This window comes from Festucalex cinctus, chromosome 10, assembly GCF_051991245.1.
Source record: "Festucalex cinctus isolate MCC-2025b chromosome 10, RoL_Fcin_1.0, whole genome shotgun sequence".
Classification (NCBI taxonomy): Eukaryota; Metazoa; Chordata; class Actinopteri; order Syngnathiformes; family Syngnathidae; genus Festucalex; species Festucalex cinctus.
Window position 1 is genome coordinate 26461242 of NC_135420.1, and position 20711 is coordinate 26481952.

At 38.0% G+C, this 20711-nt stretch overlaps 3 protein-coding genes across 7 annotated transcripts in view; 1 reads left to right on the plus strand and 2 right to left on the minus strand.

Moving 5' to 3' along the window:
- Window positions 1-3523, minus strand: part of LOC144026822 (heparan sulfate 2-O-sulfotransferase 1-like) — a 149973-nt gene extending 146450 nt beyond the window's left edge. The window contains exons 1-2 of one of the 2 annotated variants that reach the window (XM_077533844.1): window positions 3265-3523; window positions 1270-1436 (exon numbers count right to left, since the gene is read on the minus strand). The gene's annotated coding sequence lies outside the window, so the exon portion shown is untranslated. Of the gene's footprint in view, window positions 1-1269; window positions 1437-2784; window positions 2940-3264 lie in introns of those variants that run through there. The other variant, XM_077533845.1, reaches the window with a different exon arrangement.
- Window positions 3524-4070: 547 nt separating this feature from the next.
- On the minus strand, window positions 4071-14696 carry LOC144027230 (AP-1 complex subunit sigma-2). Of its 4 annotated transcripts, XM_077534602.1 has the most exons (7): window positions 14544-14696; window positions 13953-14131; window positions 11595-11703; window positions 11355-11492; window positions 10214-10244; window positions 4974-5769; window positions 4071-4507 (listed from the first exon to the last, which is right to left on the minus strand). In XM_077534602.1, the coding sequence occupies exons 2-6, from the start codon at window positions 14129-14131 to the stop codon at window positions 5759-5761; spliced, it is 468 nt and encodes a 155-aa protein (XP_077390728.1). In that variant the 5' UTR covers window positions 14544-14696; the 3' UTR covers window positions 4071-4507; window positions 4974-5758. The 4 variants fall into 4 exon arrangements, with proteins under 4 accessions (XP_077390728.1, XP_077390729.1, XP_077390727.1 ...); XM_077534603.1 differs by lacking the exon at window positions 10214-10244; XM_077534600.1 differs by lacking the exons at window positions 4071-4507; window positions 4974-5769 and adding an exon at window positions 5776-7791.
- A 766-nt stretch (window positions 14697-15462) lies between these two features.
- Window positions 15463-20649, plus strand: LOC144027041 (retinoschisin-like). Its single transcript, XM_077534325.1, has 6 exons — window positions 15463-15552; window positions 16841-16866; window positions 16973-17168; window positions 18469-18610; window positions 18688-18883; window positions 20293-20649. Exons 1-6 carry the CDS (start codon window positions 15498-15500, stop codon window positions 20443-20445), a joined length of 768 nt encoding a protein of 255 aa, XP_077390451.1. The 5' UTR covers window positions 15463-15497; the 3' UTR covers window positions 20446-20649.
- The last annotated feature ends 62 nt before the right edge of the window (window positions 20650-20711 follow it).

Sequence of the window (20711 nt, forward strand, 5' to 3'; positions counted from 1 at the left end):
AATGTTGCAAAAAAAGTTTGCCGTGTGTATGTGCGACTCACAGAGAGGACACCGCCAAGGGCGAGGACATCAAGGATAAATGCTTCTACTTTAAAAGCTGGCGCTCTCTAACTTTGTGGGTGCGGGCCAGATATATTTTTCCAAGGACCCCCACAGAATCCTATCACCAATTAAACACAACTACTAGGGATGGAACGATATCCAAGCATCACAATACAATATTATCACGATATGAAGGTCACAACATGATAATTATCATGATATTGTGGGGAGGTTGGTGATACAAAAAAGGTCACAATACTGTAAAAAAAAAATAAAAAAGTATATATAAAAAAATATATATAAATATAATTGTTTATATTGAGGCACTTACTAATGCAAGCACACATTAAGTTCCTACACATAACGACCCTGTTCACAAGCATATTACATTCCCCTTCATCTGGCCATTAGTGTGGATTTTAAACATAGAAGTGCCAAAACATGCCTTGTGAAAATGAATCTGCATTAAAAAATATAAATAAATACAAAATAAAATACAAAAAAATAGCCACCAGAGAGTGCTAGAGCTGCACAAATGGAAATCAATGCAACTTTTTAACAGATGTGGCGCTTTTATCTAATATCGTGACATTACGACGATGATATATTGTGGCAGTTTTAATATCGTGATATCACGATATCGGTTATTGTTACACCCTAATAACTACTACGCTATTCGCCGATTCCAAACTACTGTTTGTCACGAGCCCAGATTAAAAAAAAAAAGAAAAAAAAAGCTAAAGCTAGCTAGTAAAAGACTTACTCTACTGTAGTGTTAACTTCGTCAACAAAATCTAAACAAAAATAATTTCGTCAACACACATTTTTCACCTGACTAAAACTAGACTAGACCAGACTAGAGTAAAACCCTCATTAATAAACAATAACTGTGACTAAATCAGTAAATTAACAGGACTCTACTGGTAATAAAATATTTCAATTAGTTAAATTTGCTCAGGGACTTTGTGATGACCCCCGCCCACAATGATGCACCCCAAGCAGCGTTGAAATATGACCCCAACCCCCCAACACTTCACCCCCATGTGAATGGGTGAAAAATAAAAAAAAATAATAAAAAAAATTAAAAAAAACCATGACAGCTTTGGTCCACCAGAGAGCGCCAAAGAGCCTCACTGGTCCCCACAACACACAGAAACCATGACGTGTGTATGAGAGAGATGGTGTGTGTGTGTGCGGGAGAAGTCATGGAGGTGTGTGCACTCTCACCTGAGTGACATTCTTCTTCTTCTCTCCGCAGAGCCTCCTGACAGCAGATAAGACTTATCGCCGCCCACGCTGGAGATTTGCCCTCAATCCGGCCCGAGCAACCACAGCTCCGTCGTCTCCAAAACCGTCCGGCGGCCCACGATGCCGCAAAAAATACGGCGGCTCGCCTGACAGACAACACAAAAAGGGCGACATGTCATCATCCCTCCTCGCTGCCGCTGTCACATGACGCCGTCGGATGACAAAAGGTCAAGAACGAGGATCATGGCTGAAGATTGTCACCTCTCTATCGCCTCTCGAACCTTTCGTGTGGCTGACATTACAAACAAACAAGCAAATACATCAAATGTCTTTTGATTTTATTTTTTATTTTTTTTTGGTGGTGGTGGTGGGTGGGGGGGGGGCATAAATACATTTGTAATTATCGTATATTATCTAACAAATATTTTCTCAAAACATATTTAAATTATTTTACATTTTTGAGTACATTCACCATTCAGGTTTCTTTAAAAATACATTCCGACAATTGCTAGTTACCTGTTAAAGTTGTAGTTAGAGGCTTTCTGAGCTGAAGTCACACATCAATATGAAAATCTTGTTTAAAAAAAAAAAAAAAAAAAAAGGATATCTTTTTGCAAAAGTCTATTTGTGATGCCTGCAATAATAATTATCCGAAATATGAAAAATAATTACACACTGTCAATAGCCTACTTTGAGCATTGAGGGTTTTTTTTTTCTTTAATAGTGGAGTTCTCAAGTGGCTCTTGGATTGACAATACATTCACTCATGCTAATCAGTCACTGTGAAATCAAAAGCCATTGGAAGATGTTACAAGCGTGGCACTCGACTAGAGGAAGAGAGTAGCAATTGCTGAAGTGAGCCACTGCCATCTAGTGGACGAAACAATAGACGTCAACAATTGAATTAGTTATGTTTTTTTTTTATATACAGTACATTAAATACAATAATATTTATTTATGTTTATTTTTCACAATTACTTCTTATTTTCTAAACATTTTCTAATTCCTATTTTTGTCATAATATTTTTGCTCCTTAACATTCAAATATTTTCATATATATTTTGGGTATATTTCTTTTATTTTGTCATAATATATTTTTTAAATTTTATTTGAGTATATTTACCAACTGATGTATTTGTAGCTTTTTAGTATGTTTTCAGTGTAAACTGATTATACATGGACTCGCGTTAGCATGTTGTCAACAATTAATTTGGTAACTTCATTATTTTTTTATGTACAATTACCTTAAAAAACATTATGGCCACTTGCTGTCGACTACAAATGACATGTGCCCACATCAAGTCCCGACCAATCATGGCCTAGTTTGCAAATGTCACATGTCCAAACAGCAGGTGAGCCATGATTGGTCATTACCTGAGCTCTTAAGCACCTGTGATGTCATTTTCAGTCAACAGCAAGTGACAAAATGTGTTTTTAACGATATTACTTGTACATGAACAAAAGAATGAAGTATTAGAAATATTAACCACTTACTGCTGAAAATGGCTAAATGAGTCAAGTATCCTCTTTAAGTTCCTGAAAACACATAAGCTACGGAAAAATGACTTAAAAAAATAACTTAATAAATAAAGTGTATCTAAAGTTGAAAAGCTCAGAGGGGCCAAAGTGAGTCACTCCCCAAGGGCCCCCGGATGTCTCTCCAAAGAGTTATTTAAGCTGAGACAATTGGGCCACAATCAGCCGTTTTATCTTCATCTGACAGCCACGCGACACATTAGAAAATTACGGGCGACCAAATTGCTTTTCTTGCCACCAGCCGTCGCTGGCAAATTATCTTAATTGTGTGGTGATTACGCCTCACAGCAAGAGCTCAAACATAAAACGCACGTTCTGTTTTCTGTCCTGTCAAGGGTTTCTTTGGCACTCTCTTGTGGACGACAACTGTAATACTACAATCAATATTTATCTAATAACTTGGCAAAAATATGACCAAATGAAATGTTTTGTACTCACCGGGAATGTTTTTTTTTTTTGTTTTTTTGTTTTTTTTTTGTAATAGACACGACAGCATTCTCAAGCTAGTTGTATTGGCTAGTCGGAGCTAGCTCGTGGTGCTTCTTTGGGAAGGGAAAATAAATCCATTTACAAGTTGAAATAAGCAGCTATAATTTGGCCGACCTATCCTCCCAATGTCCAGTTTTGGTTGAAAAGTTCCACCTTTAAAAAAAAAATAAATAACTTTTAGTAAATGTCCGGCATTTGTCCCCTCCTGCGGTCAACGCCCTGAAATTTTGACCGTTTGGAGCAGCTGCGATCAACCAATCAGTGGATACAAAAGAAATGACGTCACTCTTTGCCGTCCCAAAAGTGCAGTTTTGAATATAAAATGTGATTGGTTTATTAAAATAATAATAATAAATAATAATTACCTTTGCATTACGTTTACATTTAAAATACATTTACATGGCAACACAAAGAAATCTGATTGGACAAAAAAATACCAAATAACTAGGGGCTAGAAATTAGCATTGGCTACATATAAAAATAGTGTATACAAGTAAACACAAGTTAAACAGCGATATTTCAACACAAACTGCTCAATCAAACCATATCATTTCCACTTCTCTTAATGCTAAAATTAGCATTAGTGTTAGGGTAAATATGTATTTTTAAAAACATTTACTTTTTGACGCTACATCAAACGGCAGTCAAACAGTCAAAGGCTTTTGTTTAGTTTCCTTAACTGGAAGACTGGCGCGTTGTGGCACAATGTGGTACTACACTGAAGGTATTGGCATGCAAATAAATGAGACAGCAGCTTGGTATTGTAATGTCTTATTTTAATAAACATGTCCAGTGTAATATTTAATGGTCAGAGTGATGTTGCCACTTAGTTCACTACAGCAGTGCCTTCCAGTGTAAAGTAAAAGGAGTATCTCCCAAAAAAAAAAAAAAAAATCTTTGGTTCTGTTATTGTAATACTTTTGACTTCTCTTTTTCATACATAATATATATTCTTCATTACAGTAAATGTGCCAGCTTTGGTTATGCATGAAAATGTTCTCCTCTGCAATAGTCAAGAATTGAATATAAAAAGAGTGCTACATCATTTTAGAATAAAAAAAAAAAATAAAAAACTATTGTTGCTGGGAAAATGTCAAGTTATGCTGAAGGGGGTGTGGCTTGGGGGATTTGTTTTTGTTTTTCTTTATGTCAGTCCTATTTCCTCCAGAACGCTTCGTGGTGTCTCTCCATCCTGCAAAAAAACAAAACAAAAGCACTAGACAGTACATACAGGACAAATAAGCACACTTTGATGATGTCATCATTATGGGATATAGTTTTGTTTTTGTTTTGTTTTTTGCACAAATGCATCTAGCACTTTTCAAAACCCTTGATACGTAAGTATAGAGTAAAGCCGATAATAAAAATGCAAAGACTAGTTATTTGTAAAAATAAACTTTACAGTAAAATGTTAAGCATTAACAAATATTAAAGATGGACCTGTTGTAAAAACTGTCAATGCAATAATAATAATAATAATAATAATAATAATAATAATAATAATAATAATGCTTCTCTATTTACTGTCATGATGCAATGAAAACTATAGCAATTATAAGCAATGAATTTTTGTATTATAATCGTTTTTTCTTTTTTTCTTTTTTTTTTTTTTAGCTTTTCAATAAATGCACTTAAGGGAGCAGAGTAGCAGCACTTACTTTTACATCCTAACAGCAGCGTGGACACAAAGTCAAGAGAACAACACATTAGATTAGAGTCACATACAAATATGACACCAGAAGCAACAAAAAAATAATAATAAAAAAAAAGTAAGTCAATTTAAGAAAAACACCAGGGCGCTTAACAAGAACCAGAAAACATTTATTACTTGTTATCAAACTATTGCACTATATCATGATCATTACAATAACTGTTCTTATTAGTCAGATTGCTATCAACTTATTATATAAATCTTCATTTGAATAAAACTTACAATCACGTGGAAGGCCCAAGAGGCCTTTTGATTCATAAATCGGTGCAAAAAAAAATAGCAAATACTCTCGTCATATTAACACCACACTAAAAATATGAACATAAAGTGACTCCTCTATAGCGTCGTGTTTGCTTGTAAAGATTGTGCTCATAAATACAAACAAGTGAATAACTACAAATTGACAACATAAAAGAAAATGTAACACATGCATGAACGACATGCGGGGGAAAAAAACAAAAATACTCGGGAAGTTGAGGTTGGACAAAAAAAAAAACAAAAAAAAATGTCAAAGAGACAACTTCAACTCGCAAGTCAAGGTCCCACTAAACAAATCGACCGAGTTGCGAGGTACCCCAACATGTTGTCGTGGTGAAACAGTCGGGGTAGCGACAGGGCACAAGGACAGTGGGCGGAGCGAAAGGTGTTGGGCATGCATGGTGCAGGCATGGTGGGGGCGGCGGCAGCAGCAGCAGCAGAGCAGCCAGTCAGTACACAGGCACATTAAAGTACTCATGACGGGGCTGAGGGAGAGAGAGAAAGCTTTTTAGAACACAACAACACGCATGCATGCAGCCAGGAGGCCTGACTTTCTCTTTCAACTCCATCATAGCCTTCAGCATTACAGATGCCATGTCGGGATCTGTAGGCCGTGTGTAAAGAGACGCTTTGCGGGGAACAAAGACAGTGGAACCTTGACTTACGAGTAGCAAATGTTCGGTCAAAATAGGGGTGGGGAAAGGAATATGAATGTTAACTCATTCAGTGCCATTGACGGCTATACACGTCAAAGACCCATTTTTATTGGGCTGCCAGTGAATGAGTTAAAATCATCTTGTGAAAAAGTGCTCAAATAGACGAAAATTTACACTGTGTTTCATCACGTCAATGTGACTGCCAAATGATTTAAGTTATAAGCATTGCCACAGACCAAATTTAACTCGTAAGTCAAGGCACTGTATGGAGTGGACATTTTGCGGAAGATACTGAACACACAGTGTGACACATAACAAAACCCTAATATCTGCTTGTGCAGACACAACGTTGGAATGTGGGAGGACCAAAAACCAGAAGAACTTAGAACCGGAACCAGAAACAGACGAAAGGCCATGAAAACAGACCTAAGTGCTTTCAGACCAGACCAAGAGTGCTGGACCAGACCAGACCACCAGATCAGAACACCAGACCGGGACCACTAGCCCCAGATTCAGACATGGGACACCCAGAACTGGTCCCAAGAAAGCTGAACAGGATCCAGATCAAAACCATTGGACTGGTGCATTGGTGGTACAGTTTTCGGACTCTGGTCTGGAATCAGAGAACGAGCACTCGGCATGGAAGCTGAACTGGAACGCTTAAGCAACCATACCATAAATGCTGGATCAGGAGCACTGGATCTGCCCACAAGTCTAGGGGCAATAGACCAGATACCAGACAAAGGTTCTTTACCCAGATCCAGACACTGATCAGAAGACCCAGAATTATATCAACCACCCTGCATCAGGAACCCGATCCGGGAGAACTGTACCTGGAACCAGACCAGGTGCACTGTACCCAAATAAAGATTAGAAGCACTGGAACAACAACAACCAGATCAGGATCACTGGAAGTAAAAACCAGAACAGAAACCTTTGACCCCGACCCACACAATGAATACTGTAGCAAAAATTAGACCAGTCACACTTGAGCAGTGACCAGATCCAGAGCTCTGTACCTGAAAACAGATCATGACAACAACCAGTAAATAAAGAAGACTTGGAAAACCTAGACGGGAATAGGAACCAGATGAGGAGCACTAAAGCAAGAACCAGGAAACACTAGTAGTAGACACAAAGTCGACTGAAAAAAAACTAGATGGGAGGAACTAGACTAGAACAAGACCACATGAGGACTACTGACTCAAGAACCAGACAGTAGTAGACATAAAACCAGACAGACAAGATACATTAACTCATTCACTCCCACCCATTTTCATTGAAGCAACCCCTTTACTGGATTTTGACTGCTTTTGCGAGGCCCACAGAGTATTGTGTTCTATTGCTATAAAACATGGAATCTACCAAAAGAAAAATTTGCATCTCTTCTTTCATCAGGGAAAATAAGAATATTTCTATCTGTTTCCGTTTTACAGCAATTGGCATTAGAATAATAGCTAAGTTTCATCACAAATCTGTTTAAAACAGTGGGGAAAAGAGTTTTTTGCAACATGGCTCTGGTTGATCTCTTATACTCTGCTGCCACCTGCTGTCTGTTTTTGTAATAACGACCGCTGCTTCAAGCGTTTTATTCAGTTCAGAGGCTGCATCAAAGCCTTCTGTATGCTCTAGCATAAAAAACATTAAAAAACCAAAACAAAACAAAAAAACGTATAAATACGTCTTTGGGAGCAAATGAGTTAAGAAGACTTACCACTAAAGGGCTGTGACTTTGTAACTAGTACTAGTATTGTTGACCTAGACAGTAAATCCACAGACAGTATTCACCTCAGCGTGTCAAGTTCTGGAACAGTCCAGAAGTCTCTGAAGTCACATTAGGGACTGTTATACCTGGGAGTCAAACAGGTTGATGATAAAAATAAGCAAGACGATGGAGTCTGGAACCCTTGTGGGGCGTTATTATTTCAAACCAAGATCTGCTTGCTGGCACCAAACTAATGACCGTGCGCCTGACAAATGCTCCATTGAGGGCTTATTATGAAAAATAGCTTTGTCTAAATCCGCCGAGGTACGTGACCAAGACAGCTTTGTGCCATTGCAAGGTTTCAAAACAGGAAGCGCCAAATGATCGTAGAATGTCGTCAATCTCATCAGCAGGTTGCAAAAAAAAAAAGATACTGGATCAAAACCGGAAAGCCAAAAATGCCAAACGTTTTTTTTTTTTGTTTTTTTTTTTGTGAATAGCGAAGTTTCCAACCAACTCATGCCTGTCAAGCGTAGGGATGTCACGATAAGGGCAATATCGTGATATCGTGATATTAAAACTGTCACAATATCGTCGTCGCCATGTTCACAATATTTAAAAGGAACACATCTATTAAAAAAAAAAAAGTCAGGTTGATTTCCATTTGTGCAGATATAGCACCCTCTAGTGGCTGTTTTCTTAGTGCAATTTGATTTTCATTAGGGATGTTTTGGCCTTCAAAAAATTAAAATCGATACTAATTGTCGATGAAAGGGAACCTAATTTGCTTGTGAAGCGATCGTGTGTTTGCATTAGCAAGTAAGAGCCTCACTGTTGTTATTCGAGATTTTAGGTGGTTTATATGCATTGCTGTTATGTACAAAAGCACAATATTGTGCTTTTTTTTGTTTTGTTTTGTTTTTTACAATATTGGGATCTTTTGTAAATATTGCCGACACGCCCACATTATCGTGATAATTATCGTATCGTGATGTTTGGATATCGTTACATCCCTCGTCAAGCATGCAGGTGCACGGCGTCCGTTTTCACACCCATGATGCAATCCGTGCAGTATTTACCCAACGTGAGGCGGCGCGCGTTACAACAGCTCGTCACTGGGCAAACCTCCCCAGTCTTCATTCGGCTTCTATGAATAGACAAGCCAGCCAATCAAGAGGCAGCTCCCGAGCGTCCGAGCCCGCCCGCGTCCTCGGAGGAGACTTTAAGCGACTGTAATTACGCGGCACGAATAAGACAGTCGCTCGCCGGGGGGAGAGTTTATATATAGAAGCAAAAGTCTGCATGTTTTATGCGGCAAACGTAAATCATTGCTCGACAACTTGGTCCGGGAACTTGGCAACGGGCCCGCTAATCTTGGAACCAACTTTGGATCACCTTATGATTGACTTTTTAACTTTATTGCACATTACTTTAGGACTTACCTCCGATGGCTACAATATGTCCCTCCAGTGTTGGCTCCAAACGTCTTTTTCACAACGGCAATAAATTAATAAAAAGGCCCCGTTTAACATTAGCAAACAAAAGAAAACTATCGTTTGCAGAAGAAAGCAGCCATATCAATATCAGTTGTTAATATTTGCACTTGACTGATTTTTCCATTTATTCAACGGACAGACGATTTAGAAAGTGCATAAAAAAATACATCCTTCAAATTTGTATTTCAACTAAATTGCACAAATTGTCTATTATTTTAAAAATATTTTTGCTCCACTTTTAGTAATGACGTTTCATTTTCTTATTGTTTGAATCTAGAAAAAAAAAATGTTTTCATTTTCTACATCATCACTCTTACAAGCAACCACCGTAGTTTAGTATACTAGAATAAAATTAACAAGTAGATTTGATTATTTTTCAGCGTATGAAGTTATTATTTTTGAAAAACGCTTTCAAACGCTTTTTACTGTACAAAAATTGGTAATACTACTTGGTCTATATTTTTACATTAGTTGAACGTTTATTCTCATTTTATTTAAAAAAAAAAAAAAAAAAAAAAAAAAAAAAGCATTTATTTGACTAATTTTCATTGGAGTATTTATTTTTTGTTTTGAAAATAAGTGATTTTGTAATCATTAAAATGTGTATTTTTTTTTTTTATTTTCAATTTCTATACAGCACACTTATTGACATTTTGTCTGTTCATTATATATTGTTTAATTTTAATGGAAAAAAAATATCTTTGATTATATTTGCATTTAATTATAGAGTTTATTATTTCAATTTATATTATTTAAAATTTAAACTATTTTATTCTTAATTTTCATCACAAAAATTAAAAAAAAAAATCTTTTATTTTTATTTTTTTTCAACACATCCAATGCATAATAGAGAATTAGCCTGTTGAAAAGTTTTTCTTTAAAATTATTACTACTACTTATTACTCTAATATAAGTTGTCCGTATCCTATTTCCACGCTGTACTCCCCCGAAGAAAAATATTTTCTATGTGCTGTCAAATAGTCATTCGGTTCATTTATTGGCATTTTCAAAAACTAAAACTGCTACTGCACTAGCTAATCATCTAACACTAGAAGAACTCAACAAAGTGTACCTGCAAACATGCGCGTCTGAGAGTCTATGTTCTGCAAATCACAAAAGGCAAAAAAAAATAATACACACAAGCAAAGAGAAAGGACACGTGATTAAGAAAATTAAAATCACCAAAAATGTAGAGAAGGAAGGAAGGCAAGCATGCAGATCATAGATCATTAAAATACTGTAGTACCTTGATTTAGTCATTCATCTGTTTCAGTTCCCCAACAGAATTATAATTTGTTTTTAATAAATAAAAATGTAATGAATAAAAATATAAACTGGTTTTATAAAGTCTAATTCGTGTTGTGTTGTTGGAAATTGGGGCACTCGTAAATCAAGGTACCAAATATATATGCAAAATAGCCATCTAATCTAGATTTTAAAAGATTTATTTTCATTTGAGTTGGTTAAAACAAATACTCTTATCTTCAGGTTTTCGGCTCCAGGGCTCCCTCTACTGTAGTGGAGTGAAATTCCACATTGATTTAGGGATGTTCGATACCACTTTTTTTCAGACCGATACTCAGACCCTCAGTACTCACCGATACCGATACCAACTGCCGATACCAGTAGTACATTTTGACAAATAAAAGAAAAAATCACTAAAAGATATTTTTAAACTAATATATTTCCTTTAATTTTGACAAAAAAAAAAAAAAAAAAACAGCACAGTCACTCTTCAATAGTCTTAACGCTCAAAAATAAAACACAAAAATGCTCTTTTAGTTTAAGATTCACAATTTTGAAGTATTTTCAAAACGGTGAAGTTTTGGTGAAAAACTGCTGCAAGCTATAGCGCCACTTACAGGCAAGGAGGACTCACTTGACGTCTTCCCCCTCTGCCATCGCTCGCTTGTACTCGTCTGCGTCACGAGTACTCGAGTACTTGAAAAAGGCTGGTATCGGTACTCGCCCATCCCTATTGATAATCGTGGCGAGCAGTTAAGCGGGACTCAAAAGGGGGTGGACATTTTCCCAAAAACGTCTGGTGAAGTTAAGATGTGGCATTTTGGAAATATTCCAAATTAGCAACGATACTGGATTGATCAAATCATTATCACTCTTCCACCTCCTATTTTGTAAACTCCCGATTTCTTAACATGAACGAGCATGACCTTTCCGTTCGCGTGAGAACGGCGCCTCGGCGCGTTCCTCACCTCTTGCAGCAGGTCGCCCTGCTCGATCGCCTTGAGCACGTTCTTCTTGGACGTCTCCTGGGCCTCGCCGCCCAGCAGGAACTCGTCCAGGATGAAGTAGGCCTTCTCAAAGTTGAAGATGATGTCCAGCTCGCACACCTTTCATGTTTTTTTGGGGGGGGGAAACGGAAACAAAAGCGTTACCCGGTGATTAAGGACGAACGCGGTCACTTGCGATAACCCGCCAGCCGTCCCACTCACGCTGCCAAAGTATTTGTCCAGCAGCTCCACGTATCTGTGGATGATCTCCAGCGTGATCAGCTCGTTGTCCTGCTCCTCGATGGCGCAGCAGAAGTACAAGCTGGCGTATCTGCCGAGAGACGACGCGCACGGTCGGCATGGACGTCCAAACTTCCCCCCCCGACCACACAAAAGGAACAACTTCATCAAAAACAACAAAACTTACCTCATATTGCCAAGAACTTTTCCAAAGGTCTTGGAGCCACGAGTGACATCATAATTAACACAATCAGGTGACTATGCAGTGTAACAGGTGGGAATTAATCTGTATGCAACTCATTCAAATATTTGTGACCTATTTACACTCCTTTTTGTCTAAACCAGTACTTCTTAATTATTTTCTGTCATGCCCCCCGCGACTATAAATAGTATAATTTGTCTACAAAATTGTTATAAGCAAAACCTCTGCAAAACCCTGTACCCGTATTGACGTATACGAGAATAAAAAAAAAGAAATAAATATGGACCAACTTACAACAAAGAATAACTTTATTAACTGTTAACAGAAAAGATTTAAAGTGAAATCTGAAATTCAAAAATAAAATTAAATCCTTAATTAAACCATAAACGTTTTTTTGAATGACCATGTCAAACCATATGATATGGGAAAAATAAAATTACCAAAAAATCCATAAATAATAATGAATTCAAACTGATCGCCAACATTAACTCAGGAGCACAATATTAAAAAAAAAACTTTAACCTGCAAAACAAAAATATATAAAATAATTTGTGCTGATTTATTTTTTATTTTTTTGCTGTGTGCAAAGCGCGCATGCTCAGTGCAAATAAAACCCCTTACACCACCGAGCGAATGCTCCCTGCCATAATGGGAGCGCCACTGCCCCCTAATGTAGTGGAGGTGCAATTGCACTTTATTCTAGGACAGTAAAAATAAAATAAAAAAATAAAAAAAATAAAATAAAAAAACATGTTCCCTGAGGTCAAACACGCCCCCCTTGATGGAGCCCCGCGCCCCCCTGGGGGGGAGGCAGCCCCACTATTTGAGAAGCACTGGTCTAAACAAACATTAACACTTGTTGGCATTGAAACAATCAAACACTCTGCTAACATTTTTTGAAGAGGAGTACGCTTGGATGAGTTTAGAGTGAACGTAAAAGCCCATCAAACGCCTTCGTCTTCATCATCATCGCCGCCAAGAGGGGCAAGCAAAAACGCTCACGCTCCATTTTGTCCTCTCGCAATCAAGTCAAATTCACGACGCCGACGCGGCACTTTTTGCCTTATGAGAGGACCGGCAGGTGATCCGTTGGCCTGCGCGTCCTGAAGTTAAGCCTCTTCCTGCCGCCCAGCAGGGGACTCCACTCCTTTATCCGGGATAATCCCTCACGCGCTCTTAAAAACATGTGACCGCTGGCTAATAAAAACAGGAAGCCGAGACGGATATTACACCTTGCTTAATAAAACAGACGCAGGGCAACAGTCAAGGGAAATCTCGTTCACTCATTACGCATCTTTTTTAGCAACAATTTCACATCTTTTACACTAAACCAGCTCCAACAAAGAATGGTCGCACAAAGTCGGCCGGACAATGCTCTAGGGATGTAATGATATCAAACTTCACGATAGGATATTATCACGATACGAAGGTCACGATACGATAATTATCACGATATTGTGGGGGCCTTGGCGATATTTAAAAAAAGATCACAATATTGTAAAAAAAGAGAGCTAATGCAAGCACACATTGATCGCTTCACAAGCAAATTCGGTTCCCCTTCATCTGACAATTAGCATAGATTTTAAACATAGAAGGCCAAAACATCCCTAATGAAAATTAAATTGCACTAATAAACTAGCCACTAGAGGGTGCTAGAACTGCACAAATGGAAATCAACTTGACTTTTTTTTTTAACAGATGTGTTCCTTTTAAATATTGTGAACATGACGACGACGATATTGTGGCAGTTTTAATATCGCGATATCACGATATTGCCCTTATCGTGACATCCCTACAATGCTCCGCCTTTGGAGGTTATTATTACCAAAGGCCCACTTTTTACAGTAGAAACATTTTGTGACCATTTACCCACGTCGATGTTCTGTTCAGTCACGTGGGTCTACTGCCGAATTTTCTAGCTTTTGGAGATAGTACCTGAAGCCCATTTAAAACTGCCTTTTTTTCTTTTTTTTTTTACAAAGAGTAATCTTGAGCTTTTGCTCTCTTTTGTTGAGATGGTCTATCACAGTTGATTCTGGGGCAGGAGGCAATATATACATCATGGATTGGTTACCAGTCATTTGCAGAGTTTTTTTTTTTTTCCCCATTTTAACATCCACAGATTGACGCCCGCTCACCTCTTGTAGACAATCTTGAGGTCTCTCCACTCCAGGAAGCTGCACATTTTGGCCTTGCGGGCCAGGATGGTCTGCACCAGCTCCCTGGTGATCTTCTTCTTCTCCTTGTCCGACAGGGGCACGTACCACTTCTGCAGCCGCAGCTTGCCCTGTCTGCTGAACAGAAGCATGAACTGCATCTGAAATCACAAAGATTTCATCATCAGAATGATCGGCGCACAAGCTGTTGAGGAAATGGTGGGCTGGGGTGGTCGCAAAGTGTTTCAAATCACTCCATTCAACAATTATTACATGATAAAAGGCATACATGTTGTGGCCAAACTAGTAATCTATATAAAACGCTCTAAAATAATAATAATAGACACTGCTAGTTAATACGCTACTGTATTTCATCTGCTCCTGCCACTTGTTAGTAACCCGCTTATCCAAATATTAAAAGTAGCGTTAGATTACAACACAAGCTAACGGGAAGTAACAGTAGCACACCGATAACAACGTTATTCGGCGACTACTTATCACAAAAAAACAACATACACGCCCCGAGCGGCCAACTTTAAACGTCAACAAAAACAAACATTGTCAACTTGTTACCTTCAATTTGGACACAGTTCCGAAAACAAAACAAAAAAAGAGGAAGAAATCAGCCACCCATCAGCACTCAGCAGCACGCCTCTCGCACAGAAGCTGTGGGTGCCAGTCAAGCTTGCGATTGGTCAGAAGCGCCGGCAAGTCGACGCTCATTGGCCTATGGGTTTGCTTCCGCCTTCCGCGCGGGCTCTAATACGCTGAATGGCTTGCATGGACGTCGATCAAACTAATGAGGAGCTGATTGGGCGATGAGATAAGACTACAGTACGTCACATTTTTACGGTACATTTAAATTAAATATAATTATTGATTCCTTATTATACATAAATTATTTTATCATTAAACTAAAAATCTTATTTTTGAATTAAAAATTAAACCATATGTAACATAAATCATAAAACAAAACAATCTAAAAGTATTCACAGTGATAAAATAAAAACATCCTATTTGTTCAAATTAACTGCATAAAACATGCCCTATTTTTATTATTTAAAGATACATTATAATAAATAAAACAATCTCACAGTAATTAATAAATGTGTGTTTTAAAATAATTAAAAATTATAAACAGCATATACCAATGTCATAAAAATGAGAATCTTGAATGTCAAAAAAAGATATCAATGTTTCCATTTGATTTCACTAATACATAACGTGCAAAAATCACCAACAGATCACTAGTGATACATGAAAAACATGCACATTTTCAAGAAAATAAATACTACATAATGACATGCAAACAGGAAGAGATTTGACCTTTCAATCTATTTTTCTTTTTTTTTCTGTTGCTTCTATACAATGGCCGTAGCGAAAGCAGGATGTGTCACTCATTTATTTAGTGAGCCAATAATGCGTATTAGATGAAGCCCTCACGCTTTACTGCACTGGATTAGTGTAATCTCAATCCCAACCCGCCGCACAATTCGCATCCCATTTCCAGATCGGCCGAGCAGCGAGATGGAGGCCAGCGTTCGTTGGGCCGCGCTCTTTTCCCTCCTCGTCCTCTTGCAGGGTAAGTCCACAAATCTAATTGACATTATAAGTATAATCGTCATTTTTTTTATTAAGACAAAATGCACAGTGGAACCTCTGAAAGTGACGACACAAGCCGTTCTCTGAATTGTGTTTCCCAGAGGAATTTACGCGGAGTTGCTCACAATTTTTTAAACGTTAGATTTCATGTTTTCATGGGACATGGGTTTATATATATATATAAGGCCCAAAACATACCCTGTGAAAATTAAATTGCACTGAAACCAGAGGGTGCTAGAACTGCACAAATGGAAATCAAGCTGGCTTTTATACATAAAAGGGCCAAAACATGCCTTGTGAAAATTAAATTGCACTGTAAAACTAGCCACCAGACGGGGCTAGAACTGCACAAATTGAAATCAACCTGACTTTTATACATATAAGGGCCAAAACATGCCTTTTGAAAATTAAATTGCACTGAAAAACTAGCCACCAGACGGGGCTAGAACTGCACAAATGGAAATCAACCTGACTTTTATACATAGAAGGGCCAAAACATGCCTTGTGAAAATTAAATTGCACTGAAAAACTAGCCACCAGAGGGGGCTAGAACTGCACAAATTGAAATCAACCTGACTTTTATACATATAAGGGCCAAAACATGCCTTTTGAAAATTAAATTGCACTGAAAAACTAGCCACCAGAGGGGGCTAGAACTGCACAAATTGAAATCAACCTGACTTTTATACATATAAGGGCCAAAACATGCCTTTTGAAAATTAAATTGCACTGAAAAACTAGCCACCAGAGGGGGCTAGAACTGCACAAATTGAAATCAACCTGACTTTTATACATATAAGGGCCAAAACATGCCTTGTGAAAATTAAATTGCACTGAAAAATTCGCAACCAGAGGGTGCTAGAACTGCACAAATGGAAATCAACCTGACTTTTATACATAGAAGGGCCAAAACATGCCCTGTGAGAAATTAAATTGCACTGAAAAACTAGCCACCAGAGGGTGCTAGAACTGCACAAATGGAAATCAACCTGACTTTTTTAACAGATGTGCTGCGACACGACGACGACAATATATTGCAGCAGTTTTAATATCGCAATATTATAATTCCACCTCTACTAAATACTACCTACCGGTTCATCTTTGGGGTTAAAAGCCTGAGATCTGCGCGACTTAACGGCCAAATTGATCCACTTTTATGTCTGTTGAACTTTGGCGGTTCCACTGTAAGCTGAACCATGTTTAACTATTGTCTATAAAACCTTTAGAAATGTCTTTTTATGTTCCATGCATGAATGGATGTGCTACAGCCCTGACTGCAGTTCACTCTCAGGAGGTAAAACAAAACAAACACAATATCAGTGTTACTCCTACCTAGAGATCTTTCCACCATCACGTCACATACGGAAGCGGTAGAAAAATCACTTTTTTGTCCGGCGCAGGAAGAGGAGATCCTGCAGGCGGAGGAGGAGCTGCAGGAGGAGGATCAGCAGATCCAGGAGACGCGGACCGCCGGGAACGTGAAGGCGTGCACGTGCGACTGTGAGGCCGTCGCGCCCACCGGCCTCGCCGACGCCGTCGCCGCGCCCACCTCGCCGCCAGAGCCGTCTCGAGGCCGACCGCTGACTTGCATGCCGGGTGAGGTGACGTCACGCCCACTTTTTAGCGGGCGGTCGCGTCATCGCAGTTTTGGGGCGTCGGAAGAGATTAGTGATGATCAATATGTTTTTTTTTTTTTTTTTCATGGCCGATACAGATTTTTACCGATAGCCGATATTCATTTTCAGTCAAAGAGAAAATATCGTCAAAATTTTTAAAAAGTGTATTTTTCTTTGCTTGGTTTAAAAATTCTAACAAAAAAATTGCAGTGAGCTTCCAGAGTCATCAGTATGTGTTACGCTAAAAATTTAATTAAAAAAATAATCAAGTAAATTTTTACTGGAGATAAAGTTTTCAAAAATTTTCAACATAATTTCTGAATTTTATTTTTTTATTTATTTTTTTAAATAAAAAGTGTACGGAGTTCCTAGTGTGAACATAATTTTTCTTTTAAAGTGGAATTTTAAATAAATCCATAAATAAAAGTTTCCTGTATCTCACTGAGCGACAAAAGCATGCGAATGCAGCTAATTTTCGTCAGGGTTCATAAAAGGTTCCAAAAGATCTTCACACACGGCAAGAAATTGGCAGAATATGTTCAAAATGGTTTGATGAATAGTAAAAACTGCCTGTGAATCAGTGTTAATTTTTACAAGAAATTTTTATTTACTTTTAGTTATAGTCTTTTGGCTAAAATTAAAAAGAAAATTATGATAGGCAAAATATGAATGTTCGACTGCCAAAAATGTCTAAATAAGTAAAGTATCCCTTTATATTAAAGTTTTAGTCATAATTTAGTCATGTTTGTATTTTAGTTTTAATCAAATTTTAGTCAGTTTAGTCGATATTTTAAAGTTTTATACAGAAAAAATTAAATATAACACCTATTTGTAACTGTATTTATTTATTTATTTTTTTAATAAAAATGTAACTGTAGTTTAACACCCAAGACACTTTTCGTTCCTTCTGATTGGACTGTGTGAATTTTCGTCACTGCGTTCTTTTGATTTTCGTTATAACCATTGACAAAATTGCCAGTCAATTTTAGTTATCGTCTCAACGAATGGCATCTATTTTATTTTTCGTTTAAATTTTGTCAGGAAAAAAAAATGTTCCTGACAAAAATGACGATGGAAAATTGTTCGTCGACGAAATTATCACTGCTGTGAACATCTCACAAATCCTGATGAAACCCTAAATTTCGTTACGTTCGCAAGCTTTCCCGTGCTTTAAAAAAAGCAGATGTCGCCATTTGGCATTTTCACAAATATCGGCCCGGCCGATAATCGGTCTATCCCTAACTAGATATGCATCAAGCGTTTTGTTGTTGTCCACCCAGAGTGTCCGTACCACCGAGCCTTGGGCTTCGAGTCCGGCTCGGTGACGTCGGACCAGATCAGCTGCTCCCATCAGGATCAGTACAGCAGCTGGTACTCCTCCTGGGTCCCCAACAAGGCGCGACTCAACAACCAGGGCTTCGGGTACGGCCCCCTCAACCCCACCCCCACCCCCACGATTCACCGGTAGCTCCGATACCAACCATCCACACGTGTGTCAGGTGTGCGTGGCTGTCCAAGTACAACGACCTGCACCAGTGGCTGCAGATCGACCTGCAGGAAGTGGGCGTGGTGTCGGGCATCCTGACGCAGGGTCGCTGCGACTCGGACGAGTGGATCACCAAGTACAGCGTCCAGTACCGCACGCTGGAAACGCTCAACTGGGTCTACTACAAAGACCAGACGGGGAATAACAGAGTACGTACGCAAAACGCAGCGAGTAGAAAGTGGACGTGGCTGGATTACAATATGGATTATTTTATTTTTTTTTAAAGGCTGATGCCAGTAAAATTTAGACTACTGATTAATACTTAAAATACATACAGGACTGTCTCAGAAAATTAGAATATTGTGATAAAGTCCATTATTTTCTGTCATGCAATTAAATAAGCAAAAATGCCATACATTCGGGATTCATTACAAATCAACTGAAATATTGCAAGCCTTTTATTATTTTAATATTGCTGATTATGGCTTACAGCTTAAAAAACTCAAGTAAAAAAAAACTCAAGTATCCTATCTCAAAATATTAGAATATTTCCTCAGACCAAGCCAAAAAAAAAAAAGCCATAATCAGCAATATTAAAACAATAAAGGGCTTGCAATTTTTCAGTTGATTTGTAATGAATACAGAATGTATGACATTTTTGCTTATTTAAATGCATTACAGAAAATAATGGACTTCACAATATTCTAATTTTCTGAGACAGTGTCAGGGGGATTAAAATTTTTAACACATTCACTGCCTTTGACGGAAAAAGACGTCAAATGATGCAATGCATTTTTGCTGGGCTGGCAGTGAATGTGTTAATCGTTATTAATTGCATGACTTTAATAGTTAACACAATTAATTACAAATTTTATATCTGTTCTAAATGTACAATAAAAGGTATAATAAAATATTTTTTCTAAGTTTTCATACTTTTAACATAAAAGTGGGAAAGATGTTAAACAAATAAAAATACATAGTCATTTATACAGTAATTTCATAATCATAAAATTGAGTTAAAATTAAAAAGATATACTGCGAAAAACGACTATAGTATTGATTTGTGTTGAGGTCATTTTTCTGCCACTAGATGGCATAATTGCATTCATAAGACAGTGACAGCTCAGTGTATTTTTCTTTTCATATCAAGAGCGATCTAATCTTCAACATGAAGTAATGTGGCATTCTGCACATTTTTAAAATTGTAAAATACAAACTTGACCCCAGTCTCCACAAATATATGCATCATTATTAAATTTATTACGGCGAAATTTTGACGTGGACTTGTCTGGAATTCTCCCAGTAGAGGCTTTCCAAGTAAGGGGCGGTAATTAATTGCGTGTTAAAAAAAAAATTAGTTGTGTTAAAGGACCTTTAAATTAACGCACTAATTTTGACACCCCTAATATATATATGAATTACATAACTTCTAAAATACGGATTAAAGGCAGAACACGTGAATATTTCACAAAACCTACAAAAAAAATCATTTTTTGACAAAAAAATCATTCAGTGCCATTGACGGCTATAAGCGTCAAAAATCCATTTGAACTGGGCTTGGCAATGAACGAGTTAATATTCCTCACATTTGACGACGTGTTGGCCGTCTTCCTCTCAGGTCTTCTACGGGAACTCGGACCGCTCGTCCACGGTGCAGAACCTCCTGCGCCCGCCCATCGTGGCGCGCTACGTCCGCCTGCTGCCTCTGGGCTGGCACACCCGCATCGCCGTTCGCATGGAGCTGCTCATGTGCATGGGGAAGTGCGTGTGAGGGAACTGCCTGGGGGGGGCGGAACCAACACGCTCCCCAAACTCAACTCTCCTTCTTCTCAAGGGAAGAAGCTCATGGAAACGACAACAAAATCATGCACTTTAACTTGATAACATACAGCTACATACCAAAAATTTGCGTTTTCAGTTGTATAGAGCATATTGAAATATTTAAATGGGAAAACATTTAGTATACAACAACAAAATGATAAATAAATATTGAACTTTTTGTGTTGTCATCTATTGATTCTATACAGGAAAGGACAA